Below are 20,744 nucleotides of genomic sequence, written 5' to 3' on the forward strand. Positions count from 1 at the left end.
TTTCCCCCCGGCCCCTTCCAGCTCCTCTTTTCGCTCTCCCGTTCCCTCGGTCGGTGATGAGTGACGGCTGAGTAAAAAGTCCGATGATGCCTCGAGCCAGTAAAGGCCGCGTCACTCACCTGCCCAACACCTCACAACTCGGGTGACAGCGGGGCGGAAAAAAATATGAGTCGACAAAATGTTTTTAATGTGTGTTCCGAATTCTTCTTGGGATTGTTTCTCGGGGGGTTGGGGGGGTGAGGGGGACGGATAAGTAGGCGGGGCTTTTGATTCTCCAATAAGCGAGAAGTAACTATGAGAGAGAGAGAGAGAGAGAGAGAGAGAGAGAGAGAGAGAGAGAGAGAGAGAGAGAGAGAGAGAGAGAGAGAGAGAGAGAGAGAGAGAGAGAGAGAGAGAATGTTCAAACCACCCGGAGTACGAGTATATTCAAAACCAGGTGGTCTGTCCTTTAAATGATCAAATAGTTCCAATGATCCATGAAAGGTCACTCTGGGCGAAAACGAAAACCCAGTGCGAGGATTTACAGAGGAACAGTCACCGTTTACCTACCTGACCACAGAACAAGATGATTATTGATTTTATATATATATATATATATATATATATATATATATATATATATATATATATATATATATATATATATATATATATATATATATATATATTAGAATTCAATTACAGCTTCTCACGTTTCATCTTTATCTAATTAATCACAAACTTAAAAATGAAAAATATCATCAGGACACCTCTCCTCCCGAAATTGACCTCTCTTTTCGGCCACTCCTATGTACTCTATTCGGGAGCAGTAAGGAGCGGGCTTTTTTTTCATTTTTTTTTTCACGCCCTTGAACTGTCTCCTTTTCTGTAAAAAAAAAAATCAAGGTTTAGGGTCCCTTTAGTAGGCCGTCCCCTCCTCTTTATCTACTTTTTAACGAACACATATATAAGGTTTCTGTGATTTTTCTCCCCTCCCTATAGCCTCTTGCACTTCGTTCTCCCGTTGCGTAAGAGAGGTGCTTAAGGAAGTCTTCTGATGCCATCCAAAACGTCACCAGTTATTTATGGGTTTCCTCTTACAATTTTTTGGTCTTTGCAACGACACGTGTAACCACTGTTTCGTAATCTGCTTTCTTTCTTCTCTTTTCCTTTTGTTCTCGCTATTGTTCCTGCTCATGTTATTCGTTTTCCTTGTTTTAGTAGTTTGTCTTTTTTTCGTTCTAATCCTTGCAAATTTTCTCTCTTCTTTAACTGTATAGCTACATGGATAGGAGTTGTAGTATTTTTCTGCATTTTTTTCAGTATTTTTTCACCTCAGGAGGCTGTTCTTCCTGGTGTCAGTAAAACTTTGCTCCCAGCCTGATACTACCTGGTTAAGTTTTCGCTTTGCCTTTCAACATGCTGTGTCCTGGGTCTCCTGTGTCCCAGGCTCAAGGGATAATGCGACGGAGATGAGCATTGAGGCCACGCGCAGCACTAATTAATTCACCCAACTTTTCAACATCTATATTTCTTTCCTGCTGCAAAATATCATACATACAACTTGTGCCAAAGAAGGGTGACCGCTCTAACCCCTCAAGCTATCGTCTTATATTACTTCCTAAATTTTTTGATAATCTTTGTTACAAAATTTCCTGAAAATCTATTAACTTCCAACTTTCTTTCTGATCACCAGAACGGATTGCGCAAGAGGTGTTCAACAGTTGATCTTGCCAACCTAACTAACATCCTCTCTTAGCCGTTTCAATGGAACTTTTGCCGTTGCAGAGTCTGGCACAAATCTTTGCTTTCTAAAAACTACCCTTTTACGGATTCTCTCTCTCTCTCTCTCTCTCTCTCTCTCTCTTAATCTTAAATAATATAATGTTTCGTGGGGCTCTGTCCTATCTCCTAATCACTCTATCATCTATCAATGATCTTCCCAATACAAACTGTTCTATCCACTGTTATGCCGATGGCACTGCCCAGCAACAATTCACTTTTTTTTGAACGAAACATCTCTGTAGGAATACATTTCATGGGTGTATGTCGCACAGCGCTCAACATCTGATCTTGTTATTATTTCTGAATGGGGCAGAAGGAATGTGGCGTCCTTCAGTGCCTCAAAAGCTCCCTTTCTCCGTATGACAACTAGACAACACTTTCCAGACTTCTATCCCCATCATCATCATCCGTCGCAGAACGCTTAGGCTAATCATCATCATCATCTCTCATCAACCTCCTAAGTCATTCCAATTGTACACATTTTTTTTTCTTTACTCATCTCATTATTTAGGAGTTTGGACAGCCTAGTAATAAGCTACAGTAGGCAGTCTTTTGCAACGAGGCCGTGAGAGTTGTGGAGACATTCAGTTAGCAAGTTCATAGCCGCAGTTGGCATGAAAACATCGATAAAATGTACTAAAGCAAGCAGCGGCTCTCACACTGCCTAGTATATCAATTTTTTATCTATTTAATAAAACATTCCTGCTCTTCAGTACGTGCTTATTCGTCGCTTAGTTTTCCTCCAAGATCAATACTCACGTATCTATTTATTTTTTAATGCATTTGACTCGTCATTACTTATTTACTGTTTGGTTCGACTACCTTTCCTTGCCATCGTGCGGTGATGTAGTGACTAGCTCCCCTGAAGATCCCCAGCCGTTTCGATCGATTATTGTGAGGCGGGACCCACAGCATACCGTAGCTACTGATATGTCTTCAAGCGGTCGATAAATAATTATTGGGGAATCGTACGAGGAGAAATTCATAGCGATAAAGGTAGTTTTACCCCTCAACCTAAGGATCGAATGCCACTGAACAACAATTGGCGCACGTGAGAATATGTATTTTCCGCATACCTACATATTGATATTTTTTTTCTTTTCATGACAATTATATACCTTTGTACACTCCGCATGCCTTCTCATATTGCTTGGAGGACGGAATGGCAGCACCTTAAGTCTCCATAATTGTAGCTTTTTGAATATATAAAATTGATCAGTAACTCGGTTAACCCTCTTTGTACGTCCTCATCCCTAAACTAAGCCTGTTCATTCTTTGTCCTGTTTTCCTCCTGATCTTTATTTCATTCCTCTTGCGTGTATGGCGAGGCATCATCTAATGACAGAGGTGGACCGGGGGGGGTGGGGGGGGGGGAGAGAGAGAGAGAGAGAGAGAGAGAGAGAGAGAGAGAGAGAGAGAGAGAGAGAGAGAGAGAGAGAGAGAGAGAGTGGGGAGAGAGACATTTGCATGGATTTACACAGATATTCAGACTACATAGATGGTAGGTCCTTAAAACCTCAGTGAAATTACAACTCAAATTGCCACCAAGACTGCATCTTTACCTTAGTGAATAGGTGGAGGAAGTGGCAGTCGGGTTTATGTTAAATGAATCAGTCGTCTTGCACTACACCACTGACGGTGGGAGTTTGTTTCGTTTTCGTACTACAACATTGGTGAAGTAAAACTTGGCGGAGTCTGAATTTTAATCTACACTTGAGTTGTGTGCCATTATTTCTCATTCGAAACGTTTCGTTGATCATAAACAATTTAGATTTGTTAAAGTTCGTAGAGCACTTCAATATTTTGAAATATTCGATTGGTTTTCCTCGGAGGCGACGTGTCTCAAGAGAAAACCGATGAAGGCGGGTCTTTATTGGGATAATCGTCACTTACATTTGCACTTACACGTTGACTACCGCAGCGGACCAGGTGCCAAATACTCTCAAATAGCTGTATAAGATGTAGAATAAACATTACCACATATCTAAAAAAATGTTGAATAATTGCACAGTTATATGATTTACTGGTGACACTATGGCCTTCATATCTCTTATTGCAGTGTACGCCCCTACCGAGATGTGCGAACTTGAGGAGAAAGATATGTTCTACGCCAATCTCGACTCTATAGTTGACCAGAGCCTTGTTCGCGACACACCCATTGTCTTGGGCGACTTAGTGCAATTACTGGCACAGAGAGAGATGGCTACGAGTTATATGTTGGTTCCCATGACTCTGGCACCAGAAATGTAAACAGTTCACTGTTGTTGAACTTTGCAAAGTCAGAAGGCTGAGGATTGCTGGTTCCTGGTTCCAGAGACGCGGCCTATTGCACCGTTAGGCTTCTTCACTGGTGGGGCCTGATAGTCGGCCCAGCCCGTTGTGGCGCAGGCGAGTGTTTATAGTGGCGCCATCTTGCTTTTGGCTCATACTGCCCCCCGGAGCTCATCTTTGAGCCTCTCTTTGGAGAGCTTATCTAGAGTCCGGATTGATAGGTGGTCTTCAGGGCAGCATGTGGGTACTCTTAAGCCACTCGGCGGTGACTGAAAAATCCCAGCTGTGTGCCGGCCAGGATTCGAACCGGCGTCCCTCTTGGATCTCCCGGACGCGGCGCCGGCACGCTAACCACTCAGCCATCGCATCCTTGTTAGTTGAGGGTTTTCCGGTGTGCTGAGTTCTTTAAGACCACAAACTGAGGAAACGCATCAGGTCCAAGATATTCTCAAGATGAAACCCGCCAGGGTTCCATCTTGAGAAGCTGGGGGGCCAGACGTGAGCTCAGGAGTATGCGGTGGCAGTTTCAAATCGGTTTGAAGTGTTTGGTACTATGAAGAACCTGGAGAGTTGTGGGGTACCTTTAAACGCGAAACTCACAAGGCTGCCGAGGAGTGCATTGGAGAGCGCCCAAGGAGCTCGATCACATCCTTTCCCACCTCGCCTTAATCCTGATGGCAGCAATGCTATCATATCTATCTTTAGGGCCGAACTCTTCCCTCAGACTTTCTCTATAAACTCCGCTCTGGACAAAAGTGACTTCTCTTTTGGCCACTCATTAACCTTTTTTTTTTTTTTATATGGGCAGTGATTAGCTGACTTTTTTCAAATTTTTTCCCCTCGAGCTCAGTCCTTATTTCTGTAAAAGTAAATAAAAAAAAGTCTAGGAGTGGCGTGCCTCGAGGGAGGCACTGGAGAATATGGAGAAGAGCCGTGCTGCCAGACTGGCTTGGGACTCGGAGCTATACAGGACTCTGTCACGAAGGACTAGAACTCCTCTGAAGAGGGATAAGGAGAGGTAGGTCAGAGGTCTCTTTGAGGATGTCGAGGGTTGTCCAAATGCGAATAACCTTAGACCTATCTCTCGAGCTCAGAAGCAGCTCTTTTCCAAATTCATATCTCAGACGAGTAGCCTACTATCCAAACGGCTTATGGGCAAATAGATTCAGATGCGGATGGGTACCGGGCTCCTTGGGCCGAGTACTTTGGGAATTGTACAGGGCAGAGTGAACAGCTAACTTTGATTGCATTGCAGATGGCAGTTGTTGATCCCCCAATAGATGAAACTCCACCCTCTCTTGCGGAAGTGAAAGAGGCTGTGAAAAAGCTGAAGGGTGGAAAGGCAGCTGGGATCTGTAATATCAGCGAAGATATGTTGAAAACTGAGGGTGAAACCATGATCTGTGGGTTGCATGCAGTTCTGTCTGCCGTGTGGCAGTCCGGTGCCATTTTTTTTGACTGGAAAAGGGGATTGGTTGACCCTATCTGAAAAGGGGAAAGGGACCGGCAGGACTGCAACAACTGCCGTGGTACTACACTGCTCAGTGTGCCGGATGGGGTGCTCGCTTATCTGCTGCTGATGCGAATTCGATCTCATCTGTTAAAGTTTCAAAGACCTGCAATCCGGGATCATGCCCGGCAAGTCAATACCCTAACACTTCGCGTCCTTGTAGAACTCTGACCTAATTTTCGACAGGGGATGCTCGCAGACTTTCGATCTCAAGAAGGCATTTGACTCAGTGCATCGTGAGGCACTCTGCGACATTTTGCGGATCTGTGGGACTCCTGCAAGGATTATTGACCTAATGACTGCCCTTTATTTTAGGACTAAGAATACTGTAAAGTATGTGGGAGGTGTTTCCGGCTTCTCCCCTGTTAATTCAGGAGTGATGCAGGGGTGCGTCCATGCTCCATCACTTTTCAACACTTGAATGGACTGGGTAATAGGCAGAGTTGCTGATTAAAGTCATCGAGGAGCATCTGTTGGTTACATCAAAGTCACTGATTTTGTTTTTGCTGATAATGCTGTACATCCCGCGTAATCGTTGGAGGTCCTGGCTCTCGAAGTGCTGCATGAGGAGGCAAAACTTCTGGTCTCCTGGGCCATTTGGAGGCTTGCTTTTGTAAGGAACTTGCAACGATTCAAACGTTCGCGTTTGAGCATCGCCCCTCAGAAGTCTAGTGGCCGTTAGTGTTCTATCACACATTCACGATCATGACTCCCGACGCCCCCCGACGTTTGATTTTGCCTACCAGCCTGGCTGAATGACCTTGGGTGTGGCAATCACGGAATTCTGGGTTGTATCCTCCATTATGAAGTCTCTGTGATTGGTGCTGATCTTTCTGTAGAACTGGTCAAAGAAGGGTCCATGGTGGGTATGCCCCTTATTAACTGTCATCTGGACACAGGTGAGGGGGTCTCAAGATGATTGCCAATTGTTCAAATAACGTCCTATTAACGTCGTGATGATCTCCAGATGGTGTTATGATCATCCCCTTCTGGTAGGTGTCTATTAAGACCATCGTCAACAATCTTGGCCATCATGTCGGGAAACCATCGCTGCCCACATACGACGGTCGGAGCACCGTCCGCACACATCGAGTTGTCGTCTTAATAACGTCGTTACTTGGCGTAACCCCGTCGCACCAGCACACCCATCGCCATACCCAAGGTTACACGGCCAGGATGATCGGGAAAATCGAACGTCCGAAGGCGTCGGGAGTCATGATTGTGAATGTGTGAGAGAAGCCTTAGCTTTTAAGCATACACGACGTATGCCATTTTAACGCGCATTCCGGAATCACTGAAATTCAATTTCTTTTTGAGGAAAATTAAAACATCAATTAAATAAAACAGACTCACAGAAACTTTGCAAAAATACTTAACTTTTAGCTACGCAAATAAGAAAAGTCAATAATTTAACAGTCAGGAGAAATATCAAGTTTTATTCAAACTTCTATAAATAGCCATATATGCCAAACCAACAAATATATTTTTTTTCCTTTTTCAGGAGACGTTGCATCAGATCAAAACATAGTATTAGACCAATTTGCAATGTAAAAAATAAAATAGTTAACTAGATATAAGAGTTTTCCCAAACCGTGTCAAATCCGTTGGGGGGGCCCTTAAGCCACTCGGCGATGATTAAAAATTGCCGGCTTGTAGCGGTGGGCGGGACTTGAACTCAAGTCGTCCAGGACACCGCGCCTGCACGTTGACAACTCAGCCACTGCCTCCCAAAAGGCTTTATTGTAGAACTTATTCGCAGCCGACATCGTTGGAAGTATTCCAAATATAATATTTGGCGATTCAGTCTTTTGCTGCTGGATATGCCTACGGTACTTATCAAGCAGTTCCTCGGAGCATGTTTTGCAGATGTCGTTTGTACCTGCATGCAAAACTAAATGAGTCATTAGAATTCACGGCGGAAAACTCAATTGCTGCCGTAATGTCGTTAATTTTCGCGCCAGGATAGCAGTAATTACGTCCCCGCCGAAGCATTTTCCCACAAAACTCCACCACCTCTCTTTATCCACACCACACTACATTCACACAACATATACACCTTTTCCCAAAATTAAAATTTCAAAATGGCACACATACACCAAGCCTCGGAGTCCCCGCCTGGGGGGGGGACCACAAATTCCCCCAGGGAGGACTCCCCTTCTGGCTGCCGACCCGAGAGGTGTCTTGATAACTCCTCGAACCTCTTTCTTCTCAATTTCTGCAACATTCGCGGTCTTCGCTCTAATTTTCATTCTGTGGAACATCATCTCTCCTCCTCTAAACCTCACCTTCTCTTCCTCACCGAAACACAGGTTTCTGAGGCTACTGACAGCAATCTCTACTCTGTTCCCTCCTACTATCTCTATCCTAAATTTCAATCCAAAGCTGGATGTTGCGCCTACGTGCGCAACGACATCACTTGCTCTCGTGCCCACAACCTTGACTCTTCTGAATTTTCCACCATCTGGCTAAGACTTCATTGTCATTCTATTACTAAATACATCTGTGCTGTTTATCTCTCACCTAACTCTACCAACTATGTAAAATTCTTTGACTATTTGAATTCTAAAGTGGAGCACATCTTGACCCACTCTCCTTTCGCTGAAATCTCCATCCTAGGAGATTTCAATGTTCACCACCAGCTTTGGCTTTCATCCTCTTTCACTGACCATCCTGGTGAACAAGCCTACAACTTTGCTATCCTCAACGACCTAGAGCAGTTGGTCCAGCACCCTACCCGTATTCCCGACCGTCTTGGAGATCGGCCCAACATTCTAGACCTCTTCCTTACCTCAAACCCTTCTGCTTATTCTGTCAAACTTTTCTCTCCGTTGGGCTCCTCCGATCACAATCTTATTTCTGCATCCCGTCCTATCGCTCCTGTACACCCTCTGGACCCACCGAAGAGGCGATGCTTCTGGCATTTTGCTTCAGCTCGGTGGGACGACCTGAGGATGTACTTTTCCGATTTCCCGTGGAATGATTATTGCTTCCAGGATAGAGACCCCTCTGTGTGTGCTCAGCGCATCACAGAGGTGATTGTCTCTGGAATGGAGGCATACATTCCTCGTTCTTTCTCTACTCCTCACGCTAAAAAGCCTTGGTTTAATTACGCTTGTTCTCGTGCTGTCAATGATAGAGAGGTAGCTCACAAAAGGTACCAGAGCCTTCAAACTAATGCTAATTATGAACTTTACATTTCTGCCCGAAATCGTGCCAAATCTATTCTCCGACTAACCAAAATTTCTTTCATTAATAGAAAATGTCAAAACCTTGCTTTCTCTAACTCTTCCTGACTTCTGGCATCTAGCCAAAACATCTCCTCCAACTTCACTTCTTCATCTTTCCCTCCCGGCAACACTGCCGTCTCATCTATCTCTAAGGCTGAACTCTTCTCTCAAACTTTTTCTAAAAACTCCACTCTGGACGATTCTGGGCATATTCCTCCTACTCATCCCCCCTCTGACTCCTTTATGCCTGTTATAAAGATTCTTCAAAATGATGTTTTCTATGCCCTCTCTGGCCTCAATCCTCAGAAGGCTTATGGACCTGATGGAGTGCCTCCTATTGTCCTTAAAAACTGTGCCTCCGTGCTGTCACCCTGCCTGGTCAAACTCTTTCGCCTCTGCCTGTCAACATCTACCTTTCCTTCTTGCTGGAAGTATGCCTTCATACAGCCTGTGCCTAAGAAGGGTGACCGCTCCAATCCCTCAAACTACCGTCCTATAGCTTTACTTTCTTGTCTATCTAAAGCTTTTGAATCAATCCTTAACCGGAAGATTCAAAAGCACCTTTCCACTTCTGACCTTCTATCTGATCGCCAGTATGGGTTCCGCAAGGGCGTTCTACTGGTGATCTCCTAGCCTTCTTAACTGACTCTTGGTCATCCTCTCTTAGCCGTTTCGGTGAAACTTTTGCTATTGCGCTGGACATATCAAAAGCTTTTGATAGGGTCTGGCAAAAATCTTTGCTTTCTAAACTACCCTCCTACGGTTTCTATCCTTCTCTCTGTACCTTTATCTCCAGTTTCCTTTCTGACCGTTCTATTTCTGCCGTGGTAGACGGTCACTGTTTTTCCCCTAAATCTATTAACAGTGGTGTCCCACAGGGTTCTGTCCTATCTCCCACTCTTTTTCTGTTGTTCATTGATGATCTTCTTTCCAAAACGAACTGTCCTATCCATTCCTACGCCGATGATTCCACTCTGCATTACTCAACTTCTTTTAATAGAAGACCCACCCTTCAGGAACTTAACGACTCAAGGCTGGAGGCTGCAGAACGCTTAGCCTCAGACCTTACTATTATTTCCGATTGGGGCAAGAAGAACCTGGTGTCCTTCAACGCCTCAAAACACAGTTTCTCCACCTATCCACTCGACACAATCTTCCAAACAACTATCCCCTATTCTTTGACAACACCCAGCTATCACCTTCCTCAACACTAAACATCCTCGGTCTATCCTTAACTCAAAATCTCAACTGGAAACTTCATATCTCATCTCTTACTAAATCAGCTTCCTCGAGGCTGGGCGTTCTGTACCGTCTCCGCCAGTTCTTCTCCCTGCACAGTTGCTGTCCATATACAGGGGCCTTGTCCGCCCTCGTATGGAGTATGCATCTCATGTGTGGGGGCTCCACCACACAGCTCTTCTGGACAGAGTGGAGGCTAAGGCTCTTCGTCTCATCAGCTCTCCTCCTCATACTGATAGTCTTCTACCTCTTAAATTCCACCGCAATGTTGCCTCTTTCTATCTTCTATCGATATTTCCACGCTGACTGCTCTTCTGAACTTGCTAAATGAAAGCATCCCCCCCCTCCCGCGGCCCCGCTGCACTCGACTTTCTACTCATGCTCATCCCTATACTGTCCAAACCCCTTATGCAAGAGTTAACCAGCATCTTCACTCTTTCATCCCTCACGCTGGTAAACTCTGGAACAATCTTCCTTCATCTGTATTTCCTCCTGCCTACGACTTGAACTCTTTCAAGAGGAGGGTATCAGGACACCTCTCCTCCTATATTTGATCTTCCTTTCGGCCACCTCTTTTGTTTTACTTTAGGAGCAGCGAGTAGCGGGCTTTTTTTTATTATTGTTTTCTTTTTTTTGTGTGCCCTTGAGCTGCCTCCTTTGTTGTAAAAAAAAAAAAAAAAAAAAAACCCTGCTGGCGAATCATGGAGTTCACTGCACAAATTTCGGCGCGTTCAAAGCAACAGAGAGAGAGAGAGAGAGAGAGAGAGAGAGAGAGAGAGAGAGAGAGAGAGAGAGAGAGAGAGAGAGAGAGAGAGAGAGAGAGAGACAGCTTCATGTATGACAGTGTTACACAATTACCTGTCCCATGCAGCGAGCCATGAAGCTACTTCTCGGGACTCTTCTGTGGGTCTCGGCTGGCGCTGTCTTCCCGTCCAGCCTGCAGCCGCCTTTCCCGACATGGGCAGCAGAAGGTGGTTATCACTCCCTCACGCCGAACGCACCTTGAGATATGAAAGTTACACTGCTTTTCTGTCTGTAGAAAAAAAAAAAATAGCTGGTATAAATAAATACAGCTCCTAGCCTACCGTTTTCTACCATTCAAAAACTAGATATTGGTCAATAATTTCTGATTCACAGAATATTTATGTATATGCAAATATCTTTTGTGACTATTTTTTAGCTTTAGAAATTGCGTGAAGTTTACTGTCCTTACCCCAATAGGTAATTCGGAGTTTTGCAAACATGTGAACTTTGCAGATGGTTACGAGGCAGTGCTGAGGCCAGACGTGCCGCCACCACTCCTTCCACGCTGTACACTCATCGTCTTCACAGATGATGCTACTTCATCTCTTGCTTTTCAACAGGTGAGACTGACTGCTCCTTGACGTCCCTAATTTCACTTTCCTGCCAGACGACAAGTAATAAATAGACGTCAATGATATTCATGAATGAATCTTTGCAAGTATTTCTTTTGCATATATGGAAAAAAGCCTGCAAAACACTGTTCCCACAAAAGGGGACAAAAGGTTTCAAAAAGAGAAAGCAAATTAACATGAAGGAGTGTCATAATACTTCCCTGTTGTAAGCATTTAAGTCATAGAGAGCGGAAATACAGATGCAAGAAGGCTGCTCTGGAGTTTAACAGTGAAATGGATGAAGTGATGAAGATGCTGGTTAACTACTGCAAAAGGGTGAGCTAGAGTAGAATGTCATGAGCAGTAAATCTACGAGAGGAGTTAAGCCAAGCCCTTAGCAGTTAGTATGGAAATATCAATGAGTGACACAGTGTATTCCAGAAAATACGTATCTCCCGCCAGATGACCAGTTTTTACCCGATTTTATCGAGAAGGGACCGGACCACCCCCGCAGGAAACGAGACTGGACCAATCCGATAAAAAAGGACCAATGTTAAGGGGGATATTATTAATCTTTAAAGTACGCTATTTAATTATTTAAAATTTATGCATCATCATTAAATCGATTTATATCGTAGTGTTCCCAAAATATTAGTCAATTTGAGACACTGAATTCTATCCTAGATCATTCATAAGAACATAAGAACATAAGAACGTAAGGAGTCTGCAAGAGGCCGGTTGGCCTATACAAGGCAGCTCCTGTACACTCAACCCCACCTTACCTCACCATCCATGGCTTTATCTAACCTCTTCTTGAATGTATCAATGGTATTGGCACCCACAACATGGCTCCCAAGCCTGTTCCATTCATCCACCACTCTATTGGTGAACCAATTCTTGCCTATGTCTTTGTTGAATCTGAATTTGTCTAACTTAAAACCATTGCCACGCGTCCTACCTGGCTCTTTCACTCTCAAAATTTTATTGACATCCCCTTTATTAAATCCCTTCATCCATTTATAAACTTCGATCAAGTCTCCTCGCAACCTTCGCCTTTCTAGAGAGTGTAGATTTAAATGCTTCAGCCTGTCTTCATAAGGCAAGTTTCTCACCCCCTGAATCATCTTCGTCATCCTCCTCTGTACAGATTCTAACATCTTGATATCCATTCTATAATAGGGGGACCAGAACTGAACTGCATAATCGAGATGAGGTCGAACTAGTGCTAAGTAAAGTTTGAGGATGACTTCAGCGCTCCTATTGCTCACGCTCCTTGAGATGAAACCTAGTACTCTGTTTGCCCTATTTTTAGCCTGAATGCATTGAGCCCTAGGACGGAGGTCAGCGCTCACTAGGACTCCTAAGTCTCTCTCACGCCCAGACCTGCTTAGAGGAGTGTCATTTAAGGAGTAATTGTGTAAGGGGTTATTCCTACCTACACTCAAAATGCAACACTTCCCGATATTGAATTCCATCTGCCACTTCCTCGCCCAATCATATAGTCTGTCAAGCTCATCCTGGAGAACGGTAGCGTCGCTGTCTGATTGGATTACTCTACCGATCTTGGTATCATCTGCGAACTTACTGACATCGCTACTAATTCCTGTGTCCAAGTCATTGATGTAAATAATAAAAAGCAGAGGACCCATCACCGACCCCTGTGGGACTCCACTCGTAACACTGCCCCACTCAGATTTCCTACCATTGATTTGCACTCTCTGCTTCCTACCACTAAGCCACGCCCTGATCCAGTTCAAAACTTTCCCATCTACGCCGTGAGCCTGTAATTTTAGTAATAGCCGGTGATGAGGGACTTTGTCGAACGCTTTACTGAAATCTAGATATAATATGTCATAGTTTTCATCTCTGTCAACCGCCTCGATTACTTTAGTGTAGAAGGACAACAGGTTAGTAAGGCATGACCTACCCTTTGTGAACCCATGTTGTGAATCATGAATTAAATTATGCTTTCTAGATGGTCCCGAATGCTCCGGGCTATAATTGACTCCAACATCTTTCCTACAACTGATGTTAAGCTAAATGGGCGATAGTTTGAGGTGGCTGACTTGTCTCCCTTTTTGAAAATCGGCGTCACATTAGCTACTTTCCATTGATTGGGCACATACCCAGAATTTACCGACATCTTAAAGATATCGGCAAGAGGGCCACTAAGGACTTCCTTGCACTCTTTCAGAACCCTTGGGAATACTTCGTCTGGGCCCGGCGATTTGTTTTTCTTCAACCTACCAATCTTATCCTGGACTACTTGCCTAGTGATGATCACATCCCTCAACTTGTCGTTCTCGTCACCCTCATATATCTGAACTCTCTCCGGAATGGTTGTTAGATTTTCCTGCGTGAAAACTGAGAGGAAATAGTCATTCATCATTTGGCTCATATCTTCTCCATTCTCAACGAGCTCGCCCGTGTTTGTTTTCAACGGTCCAATTCTGTCCCTTGTTTTCGTCCTGTACAATTTGAAGAAGCCCTTGGGATCGCTCTTGGCCTCGTTGGCTACCCTAATCTCATAATTTCTTTTTGCTAGGCGGGTGTTCTTCTTCACCGACCTGGCTAGCTCAACATACCTACCCCTGAGGTGGATCTCTCCGTTCTTTATTTTCCTATAAATTCCTCTCTTCAAGCCTATTTCATGCTTGAGTCTGCGGGTCATCCATTTGGGGTCGTTATTTTCCTTCCTATCTGCTTTGTTTCAATTTTACCTACCAAGATTATTTATCTTTAAATGTTTATATTTGAAAGTCTGCGGACTGTGTTAATTATTGGTACCTGTGACAGTTATGGTCTGCTGGTAAAGAGAAGAGTGGCGGGGCAGTGTTTGCGATGGAGACCAGCAAAGAGCACGGGACTAACTACACCCAAACTCTCATTCCTTGGGTAGCCCGGGCACGTCAGGTAGGTGCACATGGTTATCAAATGAAATATCCTACGATCAGTCTCATTCTGACAAATCAGAAAGGCAGAGGCTGCACTGCCATGGGCGTTAATGCTGATAATCAAGGAGTGTGTTGCATGGCATCTGAAACCCTTAAGGAGAAAAATCTTGGATAACTACTTTGTAACATTCTGAACTATTATATAATATATTTGACCTAATCACAATATGCAATTATTATGCATACATGTACCTAAAAGCACAAGTTGTTTAATCTCTCTCTCTCTCTCTCTCTCTCTCTCTCTCTCGTCCTGCCGCATAAGCTAAGGAAATTGTCCTGGTGCGTGACGGTGGTGGTGGTGAGTGATGACTCAGCCTTTCTCGCTGCCTTTGGGGAGGTGTCTGACAAGAGCCGCCTGATAGTGTGGGAGACCCGTCTGTTGGTGGTTACCAGGCTGGACGAAGAGAGTCTCCGCGGTCTCTTCACCTACTGGAACTTCTCCATGATGAATGCAATGACCCTCAAACTAAAAAGTTCATCAGTGAGACAGGGGTGAGAGATAATTTGAACGCAAGTCGGACAAACTTGTAAGAAGTGTCTTTCCATTGCATCTGATTCACAATTAATGATTTTTTTCAGAGTATCTAAGAATGAAAGGCAGTAAATAAGAATTAATCAATCATTCCAGGAAAGAAACGAGTTCAGACAATTGACTGATTGACTTTCCATAATCGAGTGGCGTTACATATTGGATAAAATTGGTGGCTGAGTGGTCAACGTGCGGCCGCGGCGTCTAGAAGGACGTAGGTTCGCGTCCCGACCGCGCGCCGCTATAAAAAAAAGCTGGTAATTTTTCACTCATCGCCGAGTGGCCTAAGACAGTAGACCACCCACATGCTGTCCTGAAGACCGCCTTTCAACCCCAACTCTAGATTCTCTCTAACCCAGTAGCAGCGACGGGCCAAATTTGTGGCTTTACCGTGTAGCAGCGACGTGCCAAATTCGTGCCATGATTTTAATCCCCCAAAATAGGTGATACATAATAATGATCACAAATGCTTTGATATATATTACGAAATGGTTTGTGTGAGTGGTGATTTTTTCTCATTTTTCTCGCTTAGAGGGACCATTAAGAAACATGATCCCCGCTGCTACCGGGCTAAACGAGGATAAGAGATGAGCTCCGTGGGGCAGCATGAGCCAAATCAAGATGGCACCACTAAAACACTTGCCTGAGCCAAAACGAGCGAGTCCCAACTAAGAAAACCTCCCGACACCATAGCCGGAGCGAAAAAATAAATAAATAAAAAACTATTAATACTTGATAAAAAGAATCTAAAAATATTACTAAAAACAAATAAAAGTGTTTCATACAAATTGTATCAGATGCGGAGGACATTTTTTTTCGCTGAATAATTATGTAAGTACCTTATATATGTCGTGGGGTTTTGCACATTTTTTTTAATTTTCTCACACAGATGAAGGGATTTCTTTTCAGATTTATACAACAAGTTGTTGGCTGCCATGTGTTTGAAGATGCCCTAAACTTAATCTAACCTAACAAAATCTCAAAAAAGTTACCATACGTCTTTACTCAGAAAAGCTCATCTATGCTGACTTACTAATGAGAATTTCTATATAACAAAGTGAAGGCTTTTTCTTTTTTTAATTTATGCTATAGGTTTCTGTACATCATGTGACTGAAAACTCCCTAAACTCTAACCTAACCTAACAAAATCCAGAACAATTACAGTACGTCTTGGCTCAGAAAAATCATCCATTCTTCCTTACTAAATGAGACTTTCAATATAACATAATGAGTTCATCCTATGTTAATTTATGCCATCCCTGGTGTGTGTGTGTGTGTGTGTGTGTGTGTGAGAGAGAGAGAGAGAGAGAGAGAGAGAGAGAGAGAGAGAGAGAGAGAGAGAGTAGGCTATTAATAGTTAGTGTATAGATAGCCTATTGTTATACTTATTGTTTTTATATCCTATTGCACTGACCATTTTAACAAAATACAAAAACACAAAAATATAGAACTGTAGGCTATCTATATGGATCAAATATTGATGGCCTACTTTTGAAAAAAAAAAAGTATTTGTGCAGTACAGAACTACATACATTTATTTCTCATACACCACGCAGTCGTGGGTAACGGTGATGTTATCAGCTAATACAGCTACTTTTTTATATATAGTTAGGAGGCTACAAGGCCATTGCCTCGAAGAGAGAGAGAGAGAGAGAGAGAGAGAGAGAGAGAGAGAGAGAGAATATCCCAACCTCCCTACCCTCCGTTGCCATCCATTCTGATGACCTCAAAATAATATTCTACCACAGTCGGTTTCATTCCATCTGTCCACTCGCGAGTGTAGGTGTGGCAACATGCATTTCTGTTTTGTAAGTGAGAGAAAATAAACTGGTGTGATGAATATTCAACCTGTTTTTGCAATACTATATCTGAATGTTTATGTACAAAAAAATATAAATAAATAAATAAATACACCTAATATAATTCCTAACGATGCCGATTTACATCGCCAGTATGCCATCCATGCCCACGAAAAACGAGCTTGTATCAAACAGCCTATTTTCAGATCATACTTGTACGAACAATGGCCTTTTAAATTCTATAATCATTTTGCTTATTTCAGGTGCATGAAGGACATCTAGCTTTTTCAGTAAATAATAATGTATTTCAAGTATTGATTGCATTCGTCACAATCAATAGCCTATATCAAATAGCCTAGCAAACATGCAGTAACTTTAAGTTGCATCCAATATTGCGTATGTGATTTACATGAATACAAATTCTGAAAATACCTTTTATTTACATTTACAGAACCAGATGTCTTTTTCTTCACCTGAAATGAGATGAAGCTTCTTTGATTAAAGTCTATTGCTCGTTCGCATATGATCTGACTTGATTATTTGATATAAGCTTTTCTTTCATGTGCTCGTGTGGCATATTATCAATATAAATCAGCATGTTTGGGATTTATATAAGAACATGTGAGGGTTATATGTATACATAAAACATTCAAATATCCTACTAACGAAATAGTTTGAATATTTATCACAGGTAGCCAACGATATCGGACCTGATAATTTTCAACCAATCATGACCTACAATGCGCTTGTGCGTGCCACATCTCTCAAAATTCACGTGCGGTGAGAGGACAGATGAAATGAAACTGATTCTACACAGGCAGTTGTGACCTTCTCTTGACAGTCTTCTAATTCTTGAAGTTTCAGATTATTATGGATTGAATATTTAGGAAATTGGGAATATAGGTAAAAAAAAAATTCTCTCTCTCTCTCTCTCTCTCTCTCTCTCTCTCTCTCTCTCTCTCAAGAAACAAAGAGAGGAAGCGTTAGACTGAACAAAATCAACGCGTACATAAGCGATGCGTCATGTCACGTGTGAAAAATGGCAAATTAAATCCATAAAAAAAAAATAATAATAATAATACAACCACGATAAGGATTGGCTATAAATGTATTCAGTCAATTACAGCCTTCCGTCAGCAGAGGCTACTCCATTTGATAAGCCTATGCATGCTGGAGAGGCTAAAACACAGACTGGGCTTCATTTATATTACCACACCGTACTCGACTGATGTGTGAAAGCCTGACAAAAAAAGAGAGGATTTTTTGTTTCGCGCGACTCCGTTAATCGATATTTTACTTTTCCGAGACGAGCTTATTCTCTACGGCGACTTCAATGCATCTGCTGGTACTGAGAGCTCTGAGTTGTTGGTCGGCACTGCTCTAATTCATTGAGTAATATTGTAACAACTATTGTGGACTGTAAATAAGAAAAAAAGTAGCTCAATGATAATGAGATATCTTCGAAGTTCAGTGCTTCCTGTTGTCCCAATCAGTCTTTGATAGCGGTGGATAGGTGATTTACTTAGATGGTCTTCGAATAATTGTGGGAAGTATTGATGGTGCACGTGTTTTATGTACATTATCACTTTTTAATTTTAGACAATAGTCCCATGGGTCTATTTTTTTCATCTTAGAGGAAACTGGATAAAGTTAGGTTTCGAAAATCTATACTTAGTCATGTAATTATTTTGAATTTTAATATTTTTCAGACGTTTTTTTCCTTTTAAGATATTTATTTTTGTACTTATTCACCAATCCATATTGAGTATATTACAAGTGAAACACAAAATGTATAGGAATATGATATACAATCGAACATTGTAAAGAAAAACATATACTTTGATACATTTTCAGTATTAAATAATGTGATAATTTCGTTTATTTTGCAGGTGGGATGCCTATGTATATTTACCTTACACTCCAAACGGAGCTCAGGTGGTTCGAGTGGCCAGCTGGAAACGAAATTACGGCTTGCTTCCTTCAGATGACTATAAACTGTTTCCTGAAAAATATAAAAAGTGAGGAACCTTGAAACTAGTTTAGTAATCTCCTTTTGAAGATATCTAAAACATAGGAAATACCTTAAGATACCTATGTGACGACTAAATTTGGAACAGCTGATGCTTCTGTTTGCAAAGTTCATAAGAAAGGAATTATACTGGTAGATTGGCATAGCCCGTGGAGTTGTGAAAACACCGGGTGTGTATAAGTCGTTATGCAGTAAGATTGTTTGGTCACTCTGAAAACTAAGGGCGCAAGAAGGGGGACTGACTGAGAGAGTAAAATATGATACCGCACCAACAAAGGTTATAAGGCGCCGAAAAAAAGAACAAGGGGACTAAAACTTTGAAGGGTTAAAATAAAATGGGCAAAGAAGCTTAATAGTTACTAAAACTTGGAAACATATATATTATAAAACATGGATGTAATCATCATGCAACCTGGTGGTTACACACTCGTGGTACTCTTACAAAAAAATACACAAGAATCTATATGGAGACTGCGGAATGTGAGTTACGCTGCAACTGTTTACATCCCTTCCGCAGAGACATCATCGAAAGTCCCACGACCTCAGTTGAAACCCTCTGCCATAAACCCATTTTTTTTAGTGCAAATATACACGAGGCGACAGTAATATTTAAATCAAATGAATGGTAAAGACTGAAGATAAGGCAAGTGTATGCTTCAGTACCTTATTATACCGATGAGGATGTTGACAAGTTTAATGACGTGCATTCATTTGTGAATAGCGTGCCTGTTCATTATGATGTGACTGTGGGCGATTAAAAAAAAAGCCTATGGAGAATCTTTAGAGGGGATTCATGGCATATTCACGAAATTATGGAGAAAACCTCTAATAGACTCAACCATATTCAAATCGAACAAATAGCCTTCCAAGATGAAGAAAGATGATGAGGTCAGTGCTTGGAATAACTATAATGGATATGAAAAACTGTAACTAGATAAAAAGACAGGGAAAGGTAGATTACTTTATATAGGAACTAAAAATGGTGGCAATGATCAGAACATATGTAGACGACAACAGGTGGACAAGAATTAAAGTGACAGACTGGGAAATAACTGATATAAAAAGATCTTATTTATAAAGAAAAACATATTGAACATTTATTTACTAACACGTAATTTCTTGTTTCAACGTCGATTGTGGACTCCCCAAAACAATCCAACCACAAACAAGTTTCCACGGGGCGAGGGTAAACATGACAGTGTTTCCATTCGCACCATACTGGATGGAGGCCAATTCCTTTCCCGAAGAAGACGCCAACGAATCGCATGGTTCCAAAATTACGGGGAGGGACTACATCATCCTAGAAAATATAGCTCAGGGGCTCAATTTCTCCATTAACGTTCTTCCTTATGGTGAATGGGATGAGGTTAGTTACAGCTATTCTTGACCATGTGATTTTTTTCATTTAGTAACTGATGATTTATTATGGAAAACATACTGTTGCTCTATTTTCCTGATGTGTGTGTGTGTGTGTGTGTGTGTGTGTGTGTGTGTGTGTGTGTGTGTGTGTGTGTGTGTTGCAGGTAATGATGCGATTAGAAGTCCGGACGGCCCTGATGTCACCGCTAAAACTGGCCATCCTTCCGAACCTTGTCAACAAATACGACTTCTCATTCTTCATCGAGCGTGCCACTCTGGGATTTAGTATGTCCAAACCCACACTCAAGCCCAGCTGGCAAAGTCTTTACTACCCGCTGCAGACCGAGGTTTGGGTTTCTATTCTGGCCACTGTCCTCATGGTCTTCAGCGCTCTCCTTCTGATGGTATGTGGTACCTGAGATAGAGTCAACGACTACGAATGAGCTTATTTACTTGCAAGGGAAAACTGAGTCACTGGTTTCATATACATATATACTCAAAGATATCACGAAAATACAGTTTTAAGTATTATTCATCTCCAAAATTACCATTCATAAAGCACGAAATTGTAATATTACGGGCAATGTCTGTTTTACTTTTCATAATTTAAAATCATATAGCAATTACAGTATCTTTAGGGACGTTGATCGTTGGGCTCAACTGTGTTAGAACGAGAATAAAAGCTGCAAGAGCTTGTAAACTTCGCAA

At 42.3% G+C, this 20,744-nt stretch overlaps 1 protein-coding gene across 1 annotated transcript in view; it reads left to right on the forward strand.

Annotated features, from left to right (window-relative positions):
- Window positions 1–20,744, forward strand: part of LOC127007030 (uncharacterized) — a 34,380-nt gene that overhangs the window by 9,902 nt on the left and 3,734 nt on the right. Inside the window, exons 2-8 of the mRNA XM_050877517.1 lie at window positions 10,883–10,982; window positions 11,269–11,375; window positions 14,163–14,279; window positions 14,583–14,812; window positions 18,538–18,666; window positions 19,848–20,043; window positions 20,201–20,440. Coding sequence (XP_050733474.1) covers window positions 10,889–10,982; window positions 11,269–11,375; window positions 14,163–14,279; window positions 14,583–14,812; window positions 18,538–18,666; window positions 19,848–20,043; window positions 20,201–20,440 — 1,113 coding nt within the window. The 5' untranslated portion in view covers window positions 10,883–10,888. The remainder of the gene's footprint in view (window positions 1–10,882; window positions 10,983–11,268; window positions 11,376–14,162; window positions 14,280–14,582; window positions 14,813–18,537; window positions 18,667–19,847; window positions 20,044–20,200; window positions 20,441–20,744) is intronic.

The sequence above is a fragment of the Eriocheir sinensis genome, chromosome 34 (genome assembly GCF_024679095.1).
Source record: "Eriocheir sinensis breed Jianghai 21 chromosome 34, ASM2467909v1, whole genome shotgun sequence".
Classification (NCBI taxonomy): Eukaryota; Metazoa; Arthropoda; class Malacostraca; order Decapoda; family Varunidae; genus Eriocheir; species Eriocheir sinensis.